This window comes from Eptatretus burgeri, chromosome 2 (genome assembly GCF_056783735.1).
Source record: "Eptatretus burgeri isolate ZD-2024b chromosome 2, Ebu_testis_v1, whole genome shotgun sequence".
NCBI lineage: Eukaryota > Metazoa > Chordata > Myxini > Myxiniformes > Myxinidae > Eptatretus > Eptatretus burgeri.
Window position 1 is genome coordinate 83,219,191 of NC_140962.1, and position 18,852 is coordinate 83,238,042.

Sequence of the window (18,852 nt, forward strand, 5' to 3'; positions counted from 1 at the left end):
TCTGTAATAATAGCTATTGGTTTTGTTAACCTGTTCTGTAATAAAAGCGATTGGTATTGTTTGCATGTTCTGTAATAATAGCTATTGGTTTTGTTTGCCTATTCTATAATAAAAGCTATTGGTTTTGTTTGCTTGTTCTGTAATAAAGCGATTGGTTTTGTTAACCTGTTCTGTAATAAAAGCTATTGGTTTTGTTTGCTTGTTCTGTAATAAAAGCTATTGGTATTGTTCGCCTGTTCTGTAATAAAAGCGATTGGTTTTGTTTGCCTGTTCTGTAATAATAGCTATTGGTTTTGTTAACCTGTTCTGTAATAAAAGCGATTGGTATTGTTTGCCTGTTCTGTAATAATAGCTATTGGTTTTGTTTGCCTATTCTGTAATAAAAGCTATTGGTTTTGTTTGCCTGTTCTGTAATAAAAGCTATTGGTTTTGTTAACCTGTTCTCTAATAAAAGCGATTGGTTTTGTTAACCTGTTCTGTAATAATAGCGATTGGTTTTGTTTGCTTGTTCTGTATTAAAAGCGATTGGTTTTGTTCGCCTGTTCTGTAATAAAAGCTATTGGTATTGTTCACCTGTTCTGTAATAAAAGCGATTGGTATTGTTCACCTGTTCTGCAATAAAAGCTATTGGTTTTGTTCGCCTGTTCTGTAATAAAAGCGATTGGTTTTGTTAGCCTGTTCTGTAACAAATGCCATTGGTTTTATTAACCTGTTCTGCAATAAAAGCTATTAGTTTTGTTAACCTGTTCTGTAATAAAAGCTATTAGTTTTGTTAGCCTGTTCTGTAATAAAAGCGATTGGTTTTGCAAACCTGTTCTGTAATAAAAGCTATTGGTTTTGTTAACCTGTTCTCTAATAAAAGCGATTGGTTTTGTTAACCTGTTCTGTAATAATAGCGATTGGTTTTGTTTGCTTGTTCTGTAATAAAAGCGATTGGTTTTGTTAACCTGTTCTGTAATAAAAGCGATTGGTTTTGTTTGCTTGTTCTGTAATAAAAGCGATTGGTTTTGTTAACCTGTTCTGTAATAAAAGCGGTTAGTTTTGTTAGCCTATTCTGCAATAAAAGCTGTTGGTTTTGTTAGCCTGTTCTGTAATAAAAGCGATTGGTTTTGTTAACCTGTTCTGTAATAATAGCTGTTGGTTTTGTTTGCCTGTTCTGTAATAAAAGCTATTGGTTTTGTTAACCTGTTCTGTAATAAAAGCGATTGGTTTTGTTAACCTGTTCTGTAATAAAAGCGATTGGTTTTGTTTGCTTGTTCTGTAATAAAAGCGATTGGTTTTGTTTGCCTGTTCTGTAATAAAAGCTATTGGTTTTGTTTGCCTGTTCTGTAATAAAAGCTATTGGTTTTGTTTGCCTGTTCTGTAATAAAAGCTATTGGTTTTGTTAAACTGTTCTGTAATAAAAGCGGTTAGTTTTGTTAGCCTATTCTGCAATAAAAGCTATTGGTTTTGTTAGCCTGTTCTGTAATAAAAGCTATTGGTTTTGTTAGCCTGTTCTGTAATAAAAGCTATTGGTTTTGTTAAACAGTTCTGTAATAAAAGCTATTGGTTTTGTTAAACTGTTCTGTAATAAAAGCTATTGGTTTTGTTAGCCTGTTCTGTAATAAAAGCTATTGGTTTTGTTCGCCTATTCTGCAATAAAAGCTATTGGTTTTGTTAACCTGTTCTGTAATAAAAGCTATTGGTTTTGTTAAACTGTTCTGTAATAAAAGCCATTAGTTTTGTTAACCTGTTCTGTAATAAAAGCCATTGGTTTTGTTAACCTGTTCTGTAATAAAAGCCATTGGTTTTGTTAAACTGTTCTGTAATAAAAGCTATTGGTTTTGTTAAACTGTTCTGTAATAAAAGAAATTGGTTTTGTTAGCCTGTTCTGTAATAAAAGCTATTGGTTTTGTTCGCCTATTCTGCAATAAAAGCTATTGGTTTTGTTAACCTGTTCTGTAATAAAAGCTATTGGTTTTGTTAACCTGTTCTCTAATAAAAGCCATTGGTTTTGTTAACCTGTTCTGTAATAATAGCGATTGGTTTTGTTTGCTTGTTCTGTATTAAAAGCGATTGGTTTTGTTCGCCTGTTCTGTAATAAAAGCGATTGATATTGTTCACCTGTTCTGCAATAAAAGCTATTAGTTTTGTTAGCCTGTTCTGCAATAAAAGCGATTGGTTTTGTTAGCATGTTCCATTTTAGAAGCCTGTTTTTGAAGTGACGGGCTGTACGTGTGTTCGTGAGTGCATTTCTCCTTTAAAACACATTCGACCATTCCTTCTCGGATCTACTGTAATGTACACACCCCGCAGGAAGGTACGCGTTATTGCTCTTGGGTTAAACTTGCTCTTTGTCTGACACCACGAGAAGGTGGTGGTTCTTTGTTCGTATGCAGCACAAGGCTGCAGGGTAGCATCATTGGCTGATGGCTGGTTGTGCCCCTGATGCAATTCCTTCTGCTGGTTTGGGTAGGAATTCGTAATTTGACCATGGTGCCGGCGATAACTCGCTTGCTCTTCGTGAAGAATACTTTGTGGTCTTTAACATCCACCAATTAATACCGGCAGACAGTACACCCGTTTAACATCCATCTGAGGGACGGCACACATTGATGAATCATCCTGCCAATGAAACACTGGAATGACAGTTTATAGCTGGATCAGGATTCTAACCCAGGCTATACAGCTTAGAGATGAGTTGTGTACCTCTCGGACTTCCTGTCAGCCCTGAGGTTGCAATAATTGCAGTCATTAAATAAGTAGTAAAAGTTTTTTTTTAACCTCCACCACCGGAGGTTAAGCAGGTTATGTTTTCACCCCTCTGTCTGTTTGTCTGTCTGTCTGTCTGTGTGTAGGTTATCTCAAAAAGTTATGGATGGATCAGGATGAAATTTGGTGCGCAGGTTCGGTGTGTGAAAATGACGAACTGATTAGATTTTTGGTGAAGATCCGTATTCGGATCTGACTACTCGAATTTTTAAAGTGGTTCTTCACCATTGAGTTATCGGGCCAAAAACGATATGTAGCCCCTGCTATCTCAAAAATGTATTGGGCCCAAATGTTCTTGTGGATCATGCATTACGTTGCGGAGGTACGCGCTCTACCGAGTGCCCTTCTCGCTCTAAAATTAATATTTTGCTCAGTATTCTGGTCTAATTGTCCTTTGCAAAAGCTGAAGTAAATGTAAGATGGTTGATATATTGGCCCGTTTATTGTTTCCACCATGAAACAATGCCTCATGATGCTGTGATCCTGGGATTCAACGTTGTAATTCATTTGTGTATTGTATACTAATGCACTTTTAATTCCTGACAAAGTACACGGCCTGCTTTCATCTCTGCCCTTCCTGAGATTTATACGACAAGCTGAGAACAGCTGGCCATGTGGGCTTTTCATGCTTCTCAGTTTCCTTGTACATACAGAAGCCAAATTAGAATTTTGATAGAAAGAGTGCAACATACACAACTTTCACTCTTCCTGCTTCTGCAACTAATTACAACCTAACATGGATACTCAGCAAATAACAAGGCAGGTCTTGTAGAACAGAAAAAATATGATGTCGAGAGAGTGAAGCAGAACTGCAGTCGAGTGAATCATCGATCATGGGCTTTCAGCTTTTGGTTGCTGTCTGTGTCATTTCTGAGTGGATGGCATTGCCTCTTCTACAGTACCTACAGGGGATCAGCGAAGGGATTTTGAAGTTGATCGGAGTGCTGGCACATAACTCTTAAACGCTGGCTACGGATTGGGGCATCACCATTGTTACTAGCTATTCCTTTAAAGATCAGAGAAACTCCAACTTCAAGGCCTTTGTCTGTGGCTCAATGGAGTGCTGCTCTCCCCTGTGAGCTGGTGCCCCAGCATCACTTGTATCCCTCATGCATTTTTTGTAATCTCTCAACTAAAATACTCAAATTTATTAACATCTCCTGTGATGAGACCTTAGCACAAGACCAGTTGCTCTCACATCACACTTTTTTTTTCTTCTTTTTTTTTGTCTCCGGTCTAATCCTCTCTGCTCTCTCAGCCTTCAGACCCTCTTCAGCTCCTGCGGGATGTACATATTATTCAATTAACTTCTCCTGGTTAAACTCCCAAAATCCAAGCTTAACTACCCACCTCGACTCTGTTGTTCCTCTTTTCTCTCAATTGTGGAATCCCTTCCCAAGGCTTACACTGTTTACCTCGAAGTATTCGAGTTGGCGTTGCACCACCATCTCATGTCATCCTCCATCCCAACTCAGTTTTTACCCATCCCCCCCCCCACTAATTTCACCCTCCTTAATGTATCCCCATTCTTTCTCTGTTTCTCTCTCATTTTCCTGTTTGTTATTTGCCTTGCTCGTGTCGACCTTTTCCCAACTGCCCTATTGTCAGCACGTTATCTTTATGCCCTATATCACCATGTTCTTCTCTGAGGATGAACATTTTATAATGTATATATATATATATATATATATATATATATATATATATATATATATATATATATATATATATATATATATATATGAAAAAAAATTCCCACCAGCAAATGCTCATAGGTGGTATACTCAACTTGACATTTTTTTAAAGGACTGTAATCACTGGTGCAACACGCTGCTTGCGAAGCATAAGGGTGCCGATTTATATTCACGCCAGGAATCAAAAAGGCAAGTCAAATAAATGCCAGAATTTTATTTGCTCAGTGAAAGTGTACTGCAAACCCCAAAGTCTGATGCAAATGTGGCAGAAGAATGAAGAATAGAGAGATGAAAAGGATTGGCAGGTGATGCTAATTTGAGGTTTACAGCAGCACATTATCCATGACTGTAGCAACTAATTTAGAATGTTGTCCTTTTCATCCTAATCTCTGTGTGTTTTGACCTATACCATGACAGTGGATTCATAAATTGATTTAAATTATGTATTTGTTTATTTATAGATTTACAGGATGCAGCAGACCTTGGTTTTATCGATAATAAATGTCATGCCCTGTTCTTTTTCGTGCTTGCAGCCAATGAAGAACTGAAAGTGACGTCAGCTTCCTGAGCGCACCGTTGTTTGAACATGCCTGCTCCGCCTCCTCCTCCACCTCCACCACCTCCACCTCCCATTGTGGTGAGCTGCCAGGGATGGAACTTTGCAATTGCATATCCTGAATGCAAAGGAGTACAATGCTGCCAGGCATGCTGGATAACTTGCTTGCAGTATGAAATATTATTGCAAGTGATTTGTCAATTTTATGATCCTTTTTGGGGTCAGAAACAGTGCGAACTCTGTGACATTCATTTAAAGCGAGTGAAACATTGAGTTTTTTAATGCATCAGCAACCAATGCTTATGAGACTGCTGTACCCATAACCTGGTGCTGCAACGTTATCATAGCCAGCCAGAACCAGTTGCCCTGCCTTTATGAGATGATTCCCACATCCAATGACCACTCCACTCTTGAATGATTTTTATAGCAAATTCCATCACAAGACAAGTGAGTTTGTTAGTAGCCATGGAAATTAAGTTTATTTTATTTTATTTTTTTAACAAGAGCTGTTTTATTTGTAATAATGTGTGGACATAACAGTTGTTTATGAGCTTATGTTAATGAACACCAAGTTCATCTGTAAATATTGGTTTTGCAACAGGAAATATTTTCCAAAGGTCACATTATATTTGCCGTCCTCGATGTATCGACTCTGTGCATGTTTTTTTGTTGTTGTTGTTGTTGTGTCCTTGGTCCTCTGGATTGACGGTGAGAATTTTCTTTGCGAGCGAGGATTTTTTTTTGCAATAATTAATGATTACGCACATATCTTTTCATTGACTGTTGCTTTTAGTTTTAATTTATAGATTAAATCTGAGGCAGTGTATCAAGATTATGCATTTCATTTGGAAGGACTTCAAACACCAACAAAAACTTGAGAGTTCATAGAATACCCCACACCACACAGTCTTGAGAAAAATGGACATGGGTGGGGCTGCGAGTTGTACATTTGATTAGTTGGGATAATTAAAAAAATTTTTTTTTTTTTAATGCCTTGCATAAACTTTGGTACATCACAGATGATAAAGGTTGTGGTTGTTTCACCGAAAGTATGTGTGTAGTTTCAGACAAGAAAGGAAATACCTTTTTTGGGGGGGGGGTCTTGACCCCACACCCCAGACACCTTCAGACCCTGATTTTTTTTTTTTTAATTTTTCGTGCCGTTAACAAACTTTGGTACATCATGGGTGATGAAGGTTGTGGTCAAGTTTCATCAAAATCGTGTGTGTAGTTCTGGAGAAGAAGTTCTGGTTATTTACATATAGCCTGACTCGCTGATTGACAGAACCCGCATAATGCTAATATTTCACCTGAACCATTTTTGTTCTGGGTGAGCTATAAAGGGGAAATGTACTGTATTTCTTTTCATCATTTTAATAATAAATAAAAAAAATTTTAAATTAAATTTATTTAAAACCAAGTTATTTTATTTTTCCAGGGGAGAGAGTGGGTAAAGGTGGTTCTTGGGTGAGAAATACATGACCAACCACACACCACCTCTTGGCGAGACCCCCACAGACATGACACTCTGCACAGATGCACACAATCACCCATCCATACTCGAACTACCTACTGTACATCGTCCCAGCAAGACATCTTTCCTCCCACTCACAAGTTCTGCCAGTACCCATATACCTCCTCTTCTATCTTCAATGCTTATGGGTACATGTACTTATCTAATTCCAATTTACACTTATCTCCTGTTTCTGCTGCCACTACCTTTCCAGGGAGACCATTCCATGCAGTAACTTCTGAGTGAAAGACCTCTGCCTTACGACCGTCTTAACTCTCCTCCCCTTTACTCTCGGGCTATGTCGCCTGGTCCGATTACTGCCTATTGTGCTGAATAATGATTCTGCACTTATTTTGTCTGTACTCCTCATTATCTTAAACATCTTCAGCATATCTTCTCGTAACCACCTTTCTAATGTAAAAAGTCCTGTCTCCTTTAGCCGCTCCTCATAGCGGAGTCTAGCTCGGCTTGGAATCAATCTTGTAGCCCTGCGATGAACTCTCTCTACAGCAGCTCTGTCCTTCCTGACTTCTGGTGAACAAAACTGGACACAATGTTTTCAATGAAGTCTCACTAAATTCCTATATCCTGTTCAAACTACCTTTTGATTTATATTTTACCCCCCACTGAATACAACCTAAAACCCGATTTGCTTTACCTATAGCTGCCTGGTACTGTCCTGTCTACTTACCTCCCATATCTGTTGCCACCCCCAGATCCTTCTCCTGTGTAACATGTTACAACATTGCCACTTCTATCATGTAATCTCGATTTTCATTGTACTTTCCCATCCCCAACACCTTACACTCACTCAGGTTAAATCCACCTGCCAATCTTTTGCCCAATCTATGCATGTATAAATACTTTCCTGAATATGATCACCACCCCCTCTGCTGTCCATCTTACCTCCCAAGCTTTGTGTCATCTGCAAATTTGGAAAGCTTACTCTTTACCCTGTTATCCAAATAATTGATGTAAAGAGACACTGATTTTTATAGAATTTATTTTGTTGAACATTTGAAGTACATTTGATCCATTTTAATACGAACACTAGTATTTGGTTTTCTTGCCATTTGCAGATTTCAACGCTTTTACTCTTTCAGACAAAGAACTAAGGAGACCCATATGCGTCCACTGTCAGAAAATTGAGCAAATTGGGACTCATCTGAAAAACATGAGTTTGCCAAAACTCTAAGGGTCTGGTGGCCATCTCGTCAGCCCACTTCTTTCTCCTTTGAATGTTGGTTGGTCGAAGAAGAGGTTTTCTCCAAGCTGCTCTCCCATAGTAGCCCAGTTGATGAAGGTACCGCATGGCAGTTCTTGAGCTAACTTTGACCACCTCTGCAACACCTGCTGCCGTGCAACGGGGAGTTTTCTCAATGGACCGCTTGATAGCTTGATGACATCTTTCTGAGGGCCCAGATCGACCAGCACGGGAAGCTGTGGATTCTTTGCCTTCGCTGGTGAATTGCACAATCACCCGATTGACCGTAGAAAGTGGAATGCCAAGGTTCTGAGCTATCTGCCCCTGTCTGGCTCCACCTTCCGATTGGCCAACAATCCGTCCTCTTTGAAAATTGCAAAGGTTGCGTGCTCCCGAGGTTTGAGGCATAGTTAATTGTCACACACGACCCAATAACTCGTTTCTGCAAAGAAATACTCAAATATTAGTCAAAATCACTGAGTAAAACTGCATTATACAGATTAAATGAATAAATTTAAGGTGTCTATTTACTTCTGTCATGTCTCTGTAAATCATGAATATTAATGGTCCGAGAACTGATCCCTGAGGTACCCCACTACTTACGTCCTCCCACTCACAGCCTCTCTTTACTTCCTATCACAAAGCCAGTTTGTATTCCAATTAGCCACCTGACCAGCCACTCCACAAGCCCTCACTTTGGCTAACAACCTCTGATGTGGTACCTTATCAAATGCCTTCTTAAAGTCTTGATATACTATGTCCACTGCCTTTCCCTCATCCACCCAATTAGACACTGCTTCATAGAACTCTGAAAGATTGTTTAGACAGGAACTACCTTTGGAGAACCAATGCTGACTACCTTTAATTAGTTTATATTTATTTAAATGGTTCCTCATCTTGTCCTAAATTAATGTTTCCAACACCTTCCCTGCAACTGAAGTCAAACTAACAGGTCTATAGTTTCCCAATTCTTCTCTGGGTCCTTTCTTAAATAAATAACGGTGCTATCTTATTTAACACATAGATTAATTATTTGTGCATGTTGTGTCCTTTATGACATTGCCAAAAACAGTAAGCTTCCCATTTGGAATGATCTTCAATTTTGTTTGACTGTCAGACTGGCAGACAGAGTAAAAAAAATATAAAAAATCTCACTCCACTCTGCGCATGTACAATCGGGACAAATTCAGAGCCAAAGTCTTGCTAAACTACAGGTATGAGCCACTTGGTGGATGTTGTCGGTGCTTTGATGGATAGTGGTAAGCTTTGATTCGTAGGGAAAAGATAGAAGGTGGCAGAATTGCTAGGGGATCATGACCTCATTTTCCTTAAACACTGAAATGCTTTCAAGATTTTCTTGTGACAATATTGGTAATGACGTTGCCAGTGGACATCTCAAGCAACTGTCATGCCAGCATTACTTATATTGCAGGTATTTTCAACATTGATGATGTAATGATGCGCAGAGCGGAGTCTCGAAGCCACCTGGTGAGGTAGTTTTTCGCCCACCTGGAATGTAGTCCTGTGGAGGTTATGCGATAGTGCGTCGTCTGCCCATCCGTCCATCCATCTGTCGGTCCACAAATACTTGCAACTTCTTCCCTGAAACTACACATACGATTTAAATGAAACTTTACCACAACATACTCTCCATTTATGTACCAAAGTTTGTTCATTGTATTTAAAAAAACCGCCCCCAATGGGGGTTACGGTGGTTGCCCCCCCCCCCAAAATAGGTATTTGCTTTCTTCTCTGAAACTACACACCCAATTCCGATGAAATTTCAACACAACCTTCACCACCTTTGATGTACCAAAGATTGTTCATCCATCCATCCATTGGGACCATACTCTGTGCAGAGCGTCGGTGCTGCCGAAGCAGTTTTCTGGGCTATTTGGGCACAATCCCGGACGGTTCGTTACTCCGACACAGGATACTCAAATGGCTCAATCATCCCAGCAAGCTGTATTGTAGTGCTATGTTTATTCCAGTGCTACATTAAAAGGGGTATAGTGTAGTAGATAGTAGAAAAATCGTGCAAATTATGATACAAGAATCAAATTTTGCATTTGTTCTGCAGGGCTTTCTGATCAAATCTGCCCGATTGGCCATTTGAAAATCCACATTTTGAAAAATTTGAAAAAAACAAAAAACTTCAAAAAAATTTTAAGTCACAGCTGGCTGAAATTCTTGAAGCGCAAGTGAACATCCCAGACACAGAACGAAGGGGAGATGCAGTCATCATTGATGGCTCAGCACTTATCAATGCCCTACCTCCACGCACTTCAAAGATATTTGATGACTATGCTAAAGAAGATATTATCCCAAAGGTGGAATACTATGGTGCCAGGTACGAGAGGGTGGACGTAGTGTTTGATGTGCACAAGAAGTCAAGTCTGAAGTCCGAGGCAAGGTCGAAAAGGGGGCAAGGAATCAGAAGAAGAGTGACGGGAACCAGCAAGACCCCAAGTAACTGGAGAAGCTTTCTTCGAGATGACAGCAACAAGACTGAGCTGTTTCACTTCCTTGCAGAAAAGATGTGTGAAGCACAGACGACAAGCACAGTCATTGTCACAAAAGGAGAAGATGCCATAAGCAACACAAGGAAGTCACTGGATGCTGTGTCTCCATGTTGTCATGAAGAAGCTGACACTCGAATATTTGTACACGCCAGGGATGCAACGACGAATGGTAGCAAGTCCATTATCATTAAGGCTAATGACACGGACGTACTAGTCATAGCAATATCTGTACTGCCATCCTTACAGGAACTAGGTCTTGAGAACATGTGGATTGCCTTTGGCCAAGGAGCCAATGCGTGATGGATTCCAGTCCATGAGGTAGTTTCTGCAATAGGACCTGAGAAAGCTTGAGGATCCCATACTTCCATGCGTTCACTGGATGTGACGTCGTGTCTGCCTTCCGCGGTAAAGGGAAGAAAACTGCATGGCAGACTTGGAACGTCTTTGATGATGTTTCTGAAACATTCACCAATCTCAACCAGCATCAAACATTGATTCGTGATCTTGACTTTTTTGAAGTTTTTTTTTTTTTATTTTCAAATTTTTCAAAATTTGGATTTTCAAATGGCCAATCAGGCAGATTTGATTAGAATCCCCTGGAGAACAAATGTGCCAAATTTGATGCTTGTATCATCATTTGCACGATTCCTCTCAAATTTTGCTGTTATCTGCCCCACTACCCCCTTTGATGTACTCTGGAACCTCGACATTCACGGACCCCATGTATTCGTGGTTCATAAAACCTATTTCTACATCCATGGCACTGTGCTTCACATGTTGTTTTTTAAAAAAATTGTTATTAAACACTTCAGGACTGGTCTCCTATATCCACTGCTGCTGATATTAATTCAGCCTGGATATTCTTCCACAGAAACCTGCTCTCTCTTATGCACAGATTCATCCCATCTTGTCTTTCAGTTATCTTACCCATCCTCCTGCTCTTGGGACTCTGAATTCTGTGGTGAGGCAGTTGCTTTAAAACAACTTGCATTCTCCTCCTGGAAGGCAAATCTGACCAAAGGCAACCTCAGATCATATTCCACAAAGCCCACAAGTGTGTGTCCACTCTCAGGAGAGCCAGAAAACAACATCTTTCCAATCTCAAGAATAAACTTTCAAACTTGTCTCCCTCCTCCAAAACCTGGTGGCACCTTGTCAAGTTTGTCTCTGGTATATGCTCCCCTTCCATTCCTACCTTCACTTCAAATGGCAACACAGCCGACTCCCCTTGTGAGAAGGCCGAAATGCCTCATTTCTGTGTTTGCTTTAAAATCTTGTGTACCTAACACCTCCTCGCTGTACCCATCCTTTCCAGTCGTACCCAACTGCTCCTGATTTCTGTTTCTTTTGCACCTGAGAAGAAAAGTTTCTGGCATCCCTCAACTCTGACTCTGCAACTGAACCAGACGGCATCAGCTCACGTTTCCAAAAAACCTGCTCTGCTGCTCTTGTGCTTCCTCTCTCTGCCTTTTTCACTCTGTCATTTACCACAGGTCATCTTCCTTGTGCTTGGAAATCGGCCAACATCACAGCATTGCATTTAGAAGTTGCAAAAATGGATTCCCTTTACTCCAGACCAATTAGTTTACTTCCAATCATCAACAAGGTTATGGAATCCATCAATGCAGTTGACATAAAATCATTTGTTTTCTCCAATAGCTTCATCTCAGAAATCATCAATTCTGATTCAGACCTGGTCACTCTACCTTGGACATGCTGCTTTTACTCTCCGAACAATGGATGGAGGCCCTCAATCTATCAGATACGAGGTCAGGGCTGTCTCTCTGGACATATCTCGAGCTTTTGATACAGTCTGGCATCCTGCCTTGCTCTTGTGGTGTACTTTTCATTGGTGCCAACTTGATAGTACTTTTACATCATGAACTTTGTTCCATTTACTTTTCCAACGAATGACTAGTGAAGGTGTGGGTTTTTTTTAAAAAATAATCTGGCTTCTAACCAATCATTTTTCCTCACACTACTATCGGCCTCTTGGACCTCCCCTTGGAGGGATGAGTGGGGAGGAAGGCTTTAACCAAGTGTGACGACGTTTCCCTGCCTGGCAGCTCGCGATTTACACTGTCGTGGAAAGGACTCATGGACTTGAGTTTCACTGGAGTTAACATAAAGTTGCTGGAGTTCTTCGTCGTCTCCTCTTCTTCCCTTTATAAGGGGTGAGGTCCGATGGCACCACACTTCTGCCCTGCCTTGAGCACGATGCGTCTCCCTCTCCCTCTGTCCTCAGCTAACTCTCTCCACTCTTCAACTACCCCGACATTACGGATATCCCTCCTCACACAATCCTCCCATCTCAACCACGTTCTACCTGTTTTTCTCATACTTTGCTCCCTCAACCTCTCCACACCCTTTGCCATTCTCTCTTCCCCCATCCACACCAAGTGTCCTGCCCATCTCAGCTGGCATTTCACCAATCTCCCTATCAAACTCATCAGCGCACCAATCTCCCGCCTCAGTTCATCCGCCTCAGTTCATCCTCCTTTTATCCACCCTCTTTACTCCCGCAATCCTCCTGACCCAGTTGTTCTCACAAACCTGCAGCCTCTGTTGTTGTCTCTTTGTCAGTGCCACCATCTCCAGACTGTAAAGGTAGTCCAGCATTGCGCACGACGTCGGAACCTTCCCTTTCAATTTTTTATCGATATCTTTTTCTGCCATTACTCCCTTCACTCTCCTCATTTGGTTTAATGTGAACAAAATAATTGTTCGGATTAAACCAAATGAAATCCATTTGGTTGATAGTATATCACAAACATATTGAGCTTTCCTAAGCATCTTGGCCTATTGATAGTGTATCAAGCTCAAATGTGTCATTTGGAACAAACCATGGTAATTGGAGTTCTCCTAAAATGCATTAAGATTCATCCATGAAATGTATGTGATATTTAAAATAATGTCCGATATATTGACAATTTGAACTGGCTCCTTCCTCAACTCCTAGCTATTTGCAGTCTCCCTACAGGCTCCCAAAATAAGTGACTAATTTTACAAACGTGCCAGACTTTCACTTTTTTCATCAAAAGTTGTTGCTGTATATAATGATTATTGGGCCCTGAAAAGTGAAAAGTAAACTGATTGAAGAGTATGGTGACTGAGATCCTGAGATCCTCAAAGGACACATTTGAGCAAAGTGAAAGAAGGTGGAAGGCAACACATTGATCGTAGGGGCAGTGGGAAATGCATGCAACATAGGGATGAATGAACTGGAGGAGGAGAGAAAAAGGGGAAGGAAATGAAACTATCTACAAGTTGATGGGGAGGGTTAATGAAGCAAGTCGGCAGACTTTCACTTTTTGCATCAAAAGTTGTTGTTGTGTTGAATGATTAATTATAATTAGTCCCTGAAAAATAAACCGAGATATTATACATTGAGGGTCATGTTGAGTTTGCATTAAAATAATTATCCATATTGGTGCACTTTTGGTGTTATTAACAGTTTTTCAACAACATGGTTGGGGCTGTTACTGATCTTTGTTCAGATTGGATTCAAAATGGGAACCTGAACATTGAGCTTTGTTTTTTTGTTTTTTTTCAGAAGTTGCGTCATGTTAAATAATTAATTTATTTATAGGTGGTTCCTATGTTTCCTCCATTCATAAATGCCAGCAGGGCTTTTGTTGTATCCAAAATCTAGAGCTATTGAAGAGCAAGGTGATAGAGGGTCGAAGGCAACACATTGATGGTGGAGGCAATGGTAAACACATGGATGCAAAGTAAGGATGACCAAACTGGAGGAGGAGAGAAAAGGGTGAAGGAAACAAAACTATCCACAAGTTGATGGAGGGTTAATGGAGACAGAAAAAATTATCGGTAGGGGTAACCTGAGATGATCTACACTGCCAACTTGACGTGTGGGATTGAAGAGAATAAGGAACAAGGTTGCATAAGCTGAAAAAAAACAGAGGACCATCTTATTCTTGTCAGCTCAGGCCAAACTCAGATGACATTGATCCTCAGCTTCCAGTCCTCTTGATCAAGCACTGTTGTGTGCATTTCCTCTGTCTTCAGGTCTGTATCCTCCTTCAACATGTTGATGTAGTTGAGAGGTGTTCTACCCCACTTCTGCCTTCCGTGTTTAGATGTCCAGAGTGCAAGATTGGGAGCCGGTTCGTTTTTGTGTTGATAGTAGTGCTCAGCAATCCTGAAACATCTAATTTTAATTGACAGCCTTGGAAGAAAACCCTCTAGAGCTCTTTATTTGTCCCATGTTCAGACCAATGGACCTTGGAAGCTGAATGAAGAAATTGAGTATAGCATCCATCAAGTCCTTTCTCCTGGTCGCAATGAGGGTCCATGCTTCACTTCCATAAAGCAGGAAGTGCTCAACTGTTGCCATGACCAGTTGTTCCTTGATACACAGAGTGTCGACTTCAATATTCTCGAAAGTTTGTGACGAGCTCTTCATGCGGACTTCCTTTGTTTGATATCCAGAGCAGTCGTATTAACTCAGGAACCAAGATACTTTGCCATATTAAATTATGGAATAAAACTCGAGACAGTTAATGACTGAGACCTTTCTCGATAGGTTGAATGCCATCACTTTAGTTTTATCAGCATTAATTGTTCGTCCCATCTTACCGGCTCTTGTTTAGACTCTCTTGAGAAGTTCTTGCGCTTGTTAAATTTCTTCTGACAAGCCATGTCATCGGCAAATTTGAGATCAGTCCAGACCATTAATTGTGGTCAGATTATGAAGATCCTATTAGCATATGGAATCCCTGATCAACTTATGAAGGTGATTTCAAATATGGATAGGGATACATATTCCAAGATGCTCTCACCAGATGGAGAAATGCAGCTTTTTGAAATCCTCTTTATCATCGTGCTTGATAATGCACTTAAACACTGTCGAAGGCAAGGAGGAGCTTGTGAACCATTGAAATGATTTTGACAAACTTGGTACAAGTATGTATTATGCTACACAGATTAATTTATTAGATTTTGGGTTGAAAAGGTCAAGTGACCTTCAATTGTAAATCATTGTTACCACAATAAATTGTGAACCGCTGAAGGGATTTCAACCATACTTGGCACAAGTATGGACTGCAGTACAAAGATGAACGTGAACTGATTCAATTTTGCATGCAACAGGTCAAAGACCAAAGGTCATGTGCCGATTTGAGAATCATTGTGCAGACTATAAGTTGAGTTTAAAGCATGTGATGTTATCCCTCTTCTACTTGTCTCTTTTTCTCTCATGTGACCTTTAACTTTTAATTTGACTTTTAATTGAGTTCAAACGTAACAGCGGGTTGACATCTAACATGGGCAGAGGCGCATCCATCAACGCATTTGTGGCTAATTCTATTTTCGAGTTTTAAAATTTTATTTAATTTCTTCTCCAGTTTCTATGGCTCATGGAAGCACTCACTGTCTCACACACGCTCGCTGTCATATGTTCGCTTTCACATGCTCGCTCTCACATGCCAAACAGCAGGCAATACAACTGGACTTCACAGACCATCAACATGGCTGTTGACCTTTGGTGACGTTGCTTCCCAAAATGCACTGGATGCTGGCAGCAACACCTTGTGGTGGTGTTTTTTCTCTCAGTAGTTAACAGGCACTTTCAGTGAAAAAAAAATCTCCCTCCCCTGAAGGTACTAACCCATGTGGTTTGTCTTTGCTCTGTCATCTGAATGCTGAGAGTTGAGCAAGGAAGCAGCATGCACCATTTTTAAAGTCTTGTGTGACTAAACCACCATCAGAATCGAACCGCTGACTTCCTAGATTCGGAGCAAACGCTCTAATCATAATGCCACTGTCTGGTTTTTAAATGTCACTGAGTTTCACTTTATGTCTTTGTTTCGTTATCATCTTTACTTTGTCAATTTCTGTTTGACTTTTTACTTGGACGAGTTCGGAATTTATTTTTTTCCTGCAGTTATGTCCAAGTGTTTTTTATGAGTACTGGAATGGAAGACTCGTCACTTTGCCAATGGGAATACCAATCCTTGCGTAATTGCTAAAAAAAAACAAGAAAAAGAGCAATCGGAGATTGCAGACCCTTGTCAGGACTTGGTTTTTGTGGTGCTTGTGTCGTTTTGTGTGGTGTTTGTGTACTGGTGAGTTACATAATTAATAAGAGACATAATTAGAATTGCCACTTTATAACTGCTGGCAGTGATGACCGGGGACGAAGATGTCCCACTTGGATACAATCCCCACTTTGATCAGACAGCTGACCCTGACCCATGACGTTTTGTATATATTATCCAATTGAATTTAGAATGGGATTAAAATAGATTCAATTCAAATCAAATGGAAGACCAAATAGGTACAGTCTTGCATTGGAGTAATCAGAAGGAACTTAAACAAAAAGCAAAGATGGTCATCAGGAGGAACCTGGACAGGATTCACATTTCAACTGCTACTCCTCTACACTCAAACTCATCCAGGAACAGCCAAGTGAGCATTATTCAAATTTTTAAAAAATAAATCAAACAAATCAAAAAGAACCCAGTTCAAAAAATTAAATAATTCTGACTCCCAGACCATGTGTCCTATCAGGTTGGAATTTAAAACGTACATTCCCCATCACTACTATATCATAATTGAGAAGTTTCACGTCAATTGATTAAGCGGTTCCAGTGAAAACATTATTTAATATTTTCTTCAATCTAATATGGCTGCCAAACCATGTGACCGATAAAACTAAAGTAATGGCTATTCCTAAACAAACTTGTACACCCATGGCTTGGGGAACATTTATGTGAACTTTCCCCTCGATCTGTCCAGCCGTTCTGGAGAAGAAGATTTTTATAGGTTTTTGGGTAACTCCAATATGGCTGCCAAAACCATGTGACCAATGACATCATCTGTGTGAACCTTTTGTTCCTCATGGCTCGGCAGTCATACGTGTAAGGTTTCTCCTCGATCTGTTCAGCCACTTCAGAGAAGATTTTTGAAGGTATGTATATATATATATATATATATATATATATATATATATATATATATATATATATATATATATATATATATATATATATATATATATATATATATATATATATATATATATATACATATATTAACAATATGGCTGCCGAATCATGAGAACGATGACGCCATCAATTTATTTTATGTGAACCATTTCATCCTTAGATGACCTTCAATAATTTCATACTGATCAGATGTAGCATTCTACATATGCAATTATGACATCAAAACGAAGGCACCTTTGACATCATTTTAAAAAATCACACTTATTTTCCATGAGTACTTGCCATGTGCAAAGTTTGAATTCTTTCCTTGGTGTGGTTTCAGAGATAGACGTCCAAAGTTTTTTTTTTTTTTTTTTTTTCTTCCCATTTTTCCAACATGGCTGCCATAGCACATCACCTGTGATGTCATAATTATCAATAAAACATTCTCCATGAGTAGTCGCTCCTATGGTGAAAATTTTGTTTCGATTCGAAAAGCGTTTGTGGAGAAAAAAAACAAGTTCTGTGCAAACAAACAAACAGACAAACAAACGACCCTAATGCAATACCCTCTCCTTCGGCAAGGGTAAAAAACAGTTGTTGTTAATGGGAAAATATAAAATTAGGCTGTGTATAGATACCGGCATAGCCATACACTGAGGGAGCGAGGAGGGGGAGAGAGTTAATGGGATATTCGTCACAGCCTTTTTGGATGCTGAATTCCGAATAATATACAACACACTAACAAGAAGATAACAATAGAAAAATATTCTCACCCTCCCCCTCCTCCTCTCTTCCTTCTTTAAATCAAACCGTCAGTAAACAAACTCTTCTCATGTGTGTTTATGCAGCACGTTATGTGCAGTGTGTGCAGTGTGTGCTGCCAATTGTGTAGGGGGTACCGTTGTTGCTTGATTAGCGGAATCCCCTATAGAATAATTGTTGGCAAACGAACACATGTAGGCATGCAGAGACTGAGTTCCTTTTATTTTATATATTGGATTCCTCTTGTGTTTATTATATTTTTTAAAGTTTGAGAATTCTTTGAGAGTGATGGTCATGGTTTCAACTCTTGTTGGCTTTTTATTTTCATTTCAATTTACAACTTATCCATTTATTGAAGGAACCTCCAAGCCTGTCGAAGTCTGAGCATAAGAGTCGAAATGCGTTGCTTTTGGATATCACCAAAGGAGCCAAACTCAAGAAGACCGTCACAAACGACCGCAGCATTCCAGTTTTGGACAGTAAGGCATGCATGATGATTGTTATCAAATGTTGTTATTCATTAAATACACACTTTGTGTATTTGACATCTAGTTGCCATTGGCAGCCTCTACATTTTTTTTTCTTCTCACAATGTATAGAAATCTATGAAAACACTTAAGTAGTTCATGAGGTATAAGTATATTGCATTGTCATTCAATATGTGATCATTTGGCCACAGTCGGAAATGCAAATGTTAAAAAAAACTTCGCATCCAAGTTCGTTTTATTCTTTTGAAAATCCTGAAAATGAGAAATAAAAAGGTTGTGCCGTGCTGTGAGTTCCATCTCACAAGTAAGAGTTGTGTTTAAAATTCATATTTTATTTACTGACAGCTTGTGATGCTTGGAATCCATGTTCAAATGCCAAATATACCATATGTGTTTGTCCAGCATCAACTATTGT

General features: G+C 39.5%; 2 protein-coding genes across 6 annotated transcripts in view; one reads left to right on the forward strand and one right to left on the reverse strand.

The window, feature by feature from the left end:
* The window catches only part of LOC147032450 (uncharacterized), a 113,032-nt gene that overhangs the window by 10,966 nt on the left and 83,214 nt on the right, over nucleotides 1–18,852 (forward strand). For all 4 annotated transcript variants that reach the window (XR_015055164.1, XR_015055166.1, XR_015055165.1 and 1 more), the window contains exons 2-3: nucleotides 4,979–5,082; nucleotides 18,308–18,428. Coding sequence is in view for 1 of the 4 variants with exons in the window: in XM_085870090.1 (XP_085726216.1) it covers nucleotides 5,032–5,082; nucleotides 18,308–18,428 (172 nt within the window). In the remaining 3 variants the exon portion in view is untranslated. The remainder of the gene's footprint in view (nucleotides 1–4,978; nucleotides 5,083–18,307; nucleotides 18,429–18,852) is intronic.
* LOC147032451 (transcription factor Sp9-like) overlaps nucleotides 6,771–18,852 on the reverse strand; it is a 107,318-nt gene continuing 95,236 nt past the window's right edge. The window contains exons 2-3 of one of the 2 annotated variants that reach the window (XR_015055168.1): nucleotides 9,228–9,326; nucleotides 6,771–8,160 (exon numbers count right to left, since the gene is read on the reverse strand). The gene's annotated coding sequence lies outside the window, so the exon portion shown is untranslated. Of the gene's footprint in view, nucleotides 8,161–9,078; nucleotides 9,327–18,852 lie in introns of those variants that run through there. The other variant, XR_015055169.1, reaches the window with a different exon arrangement.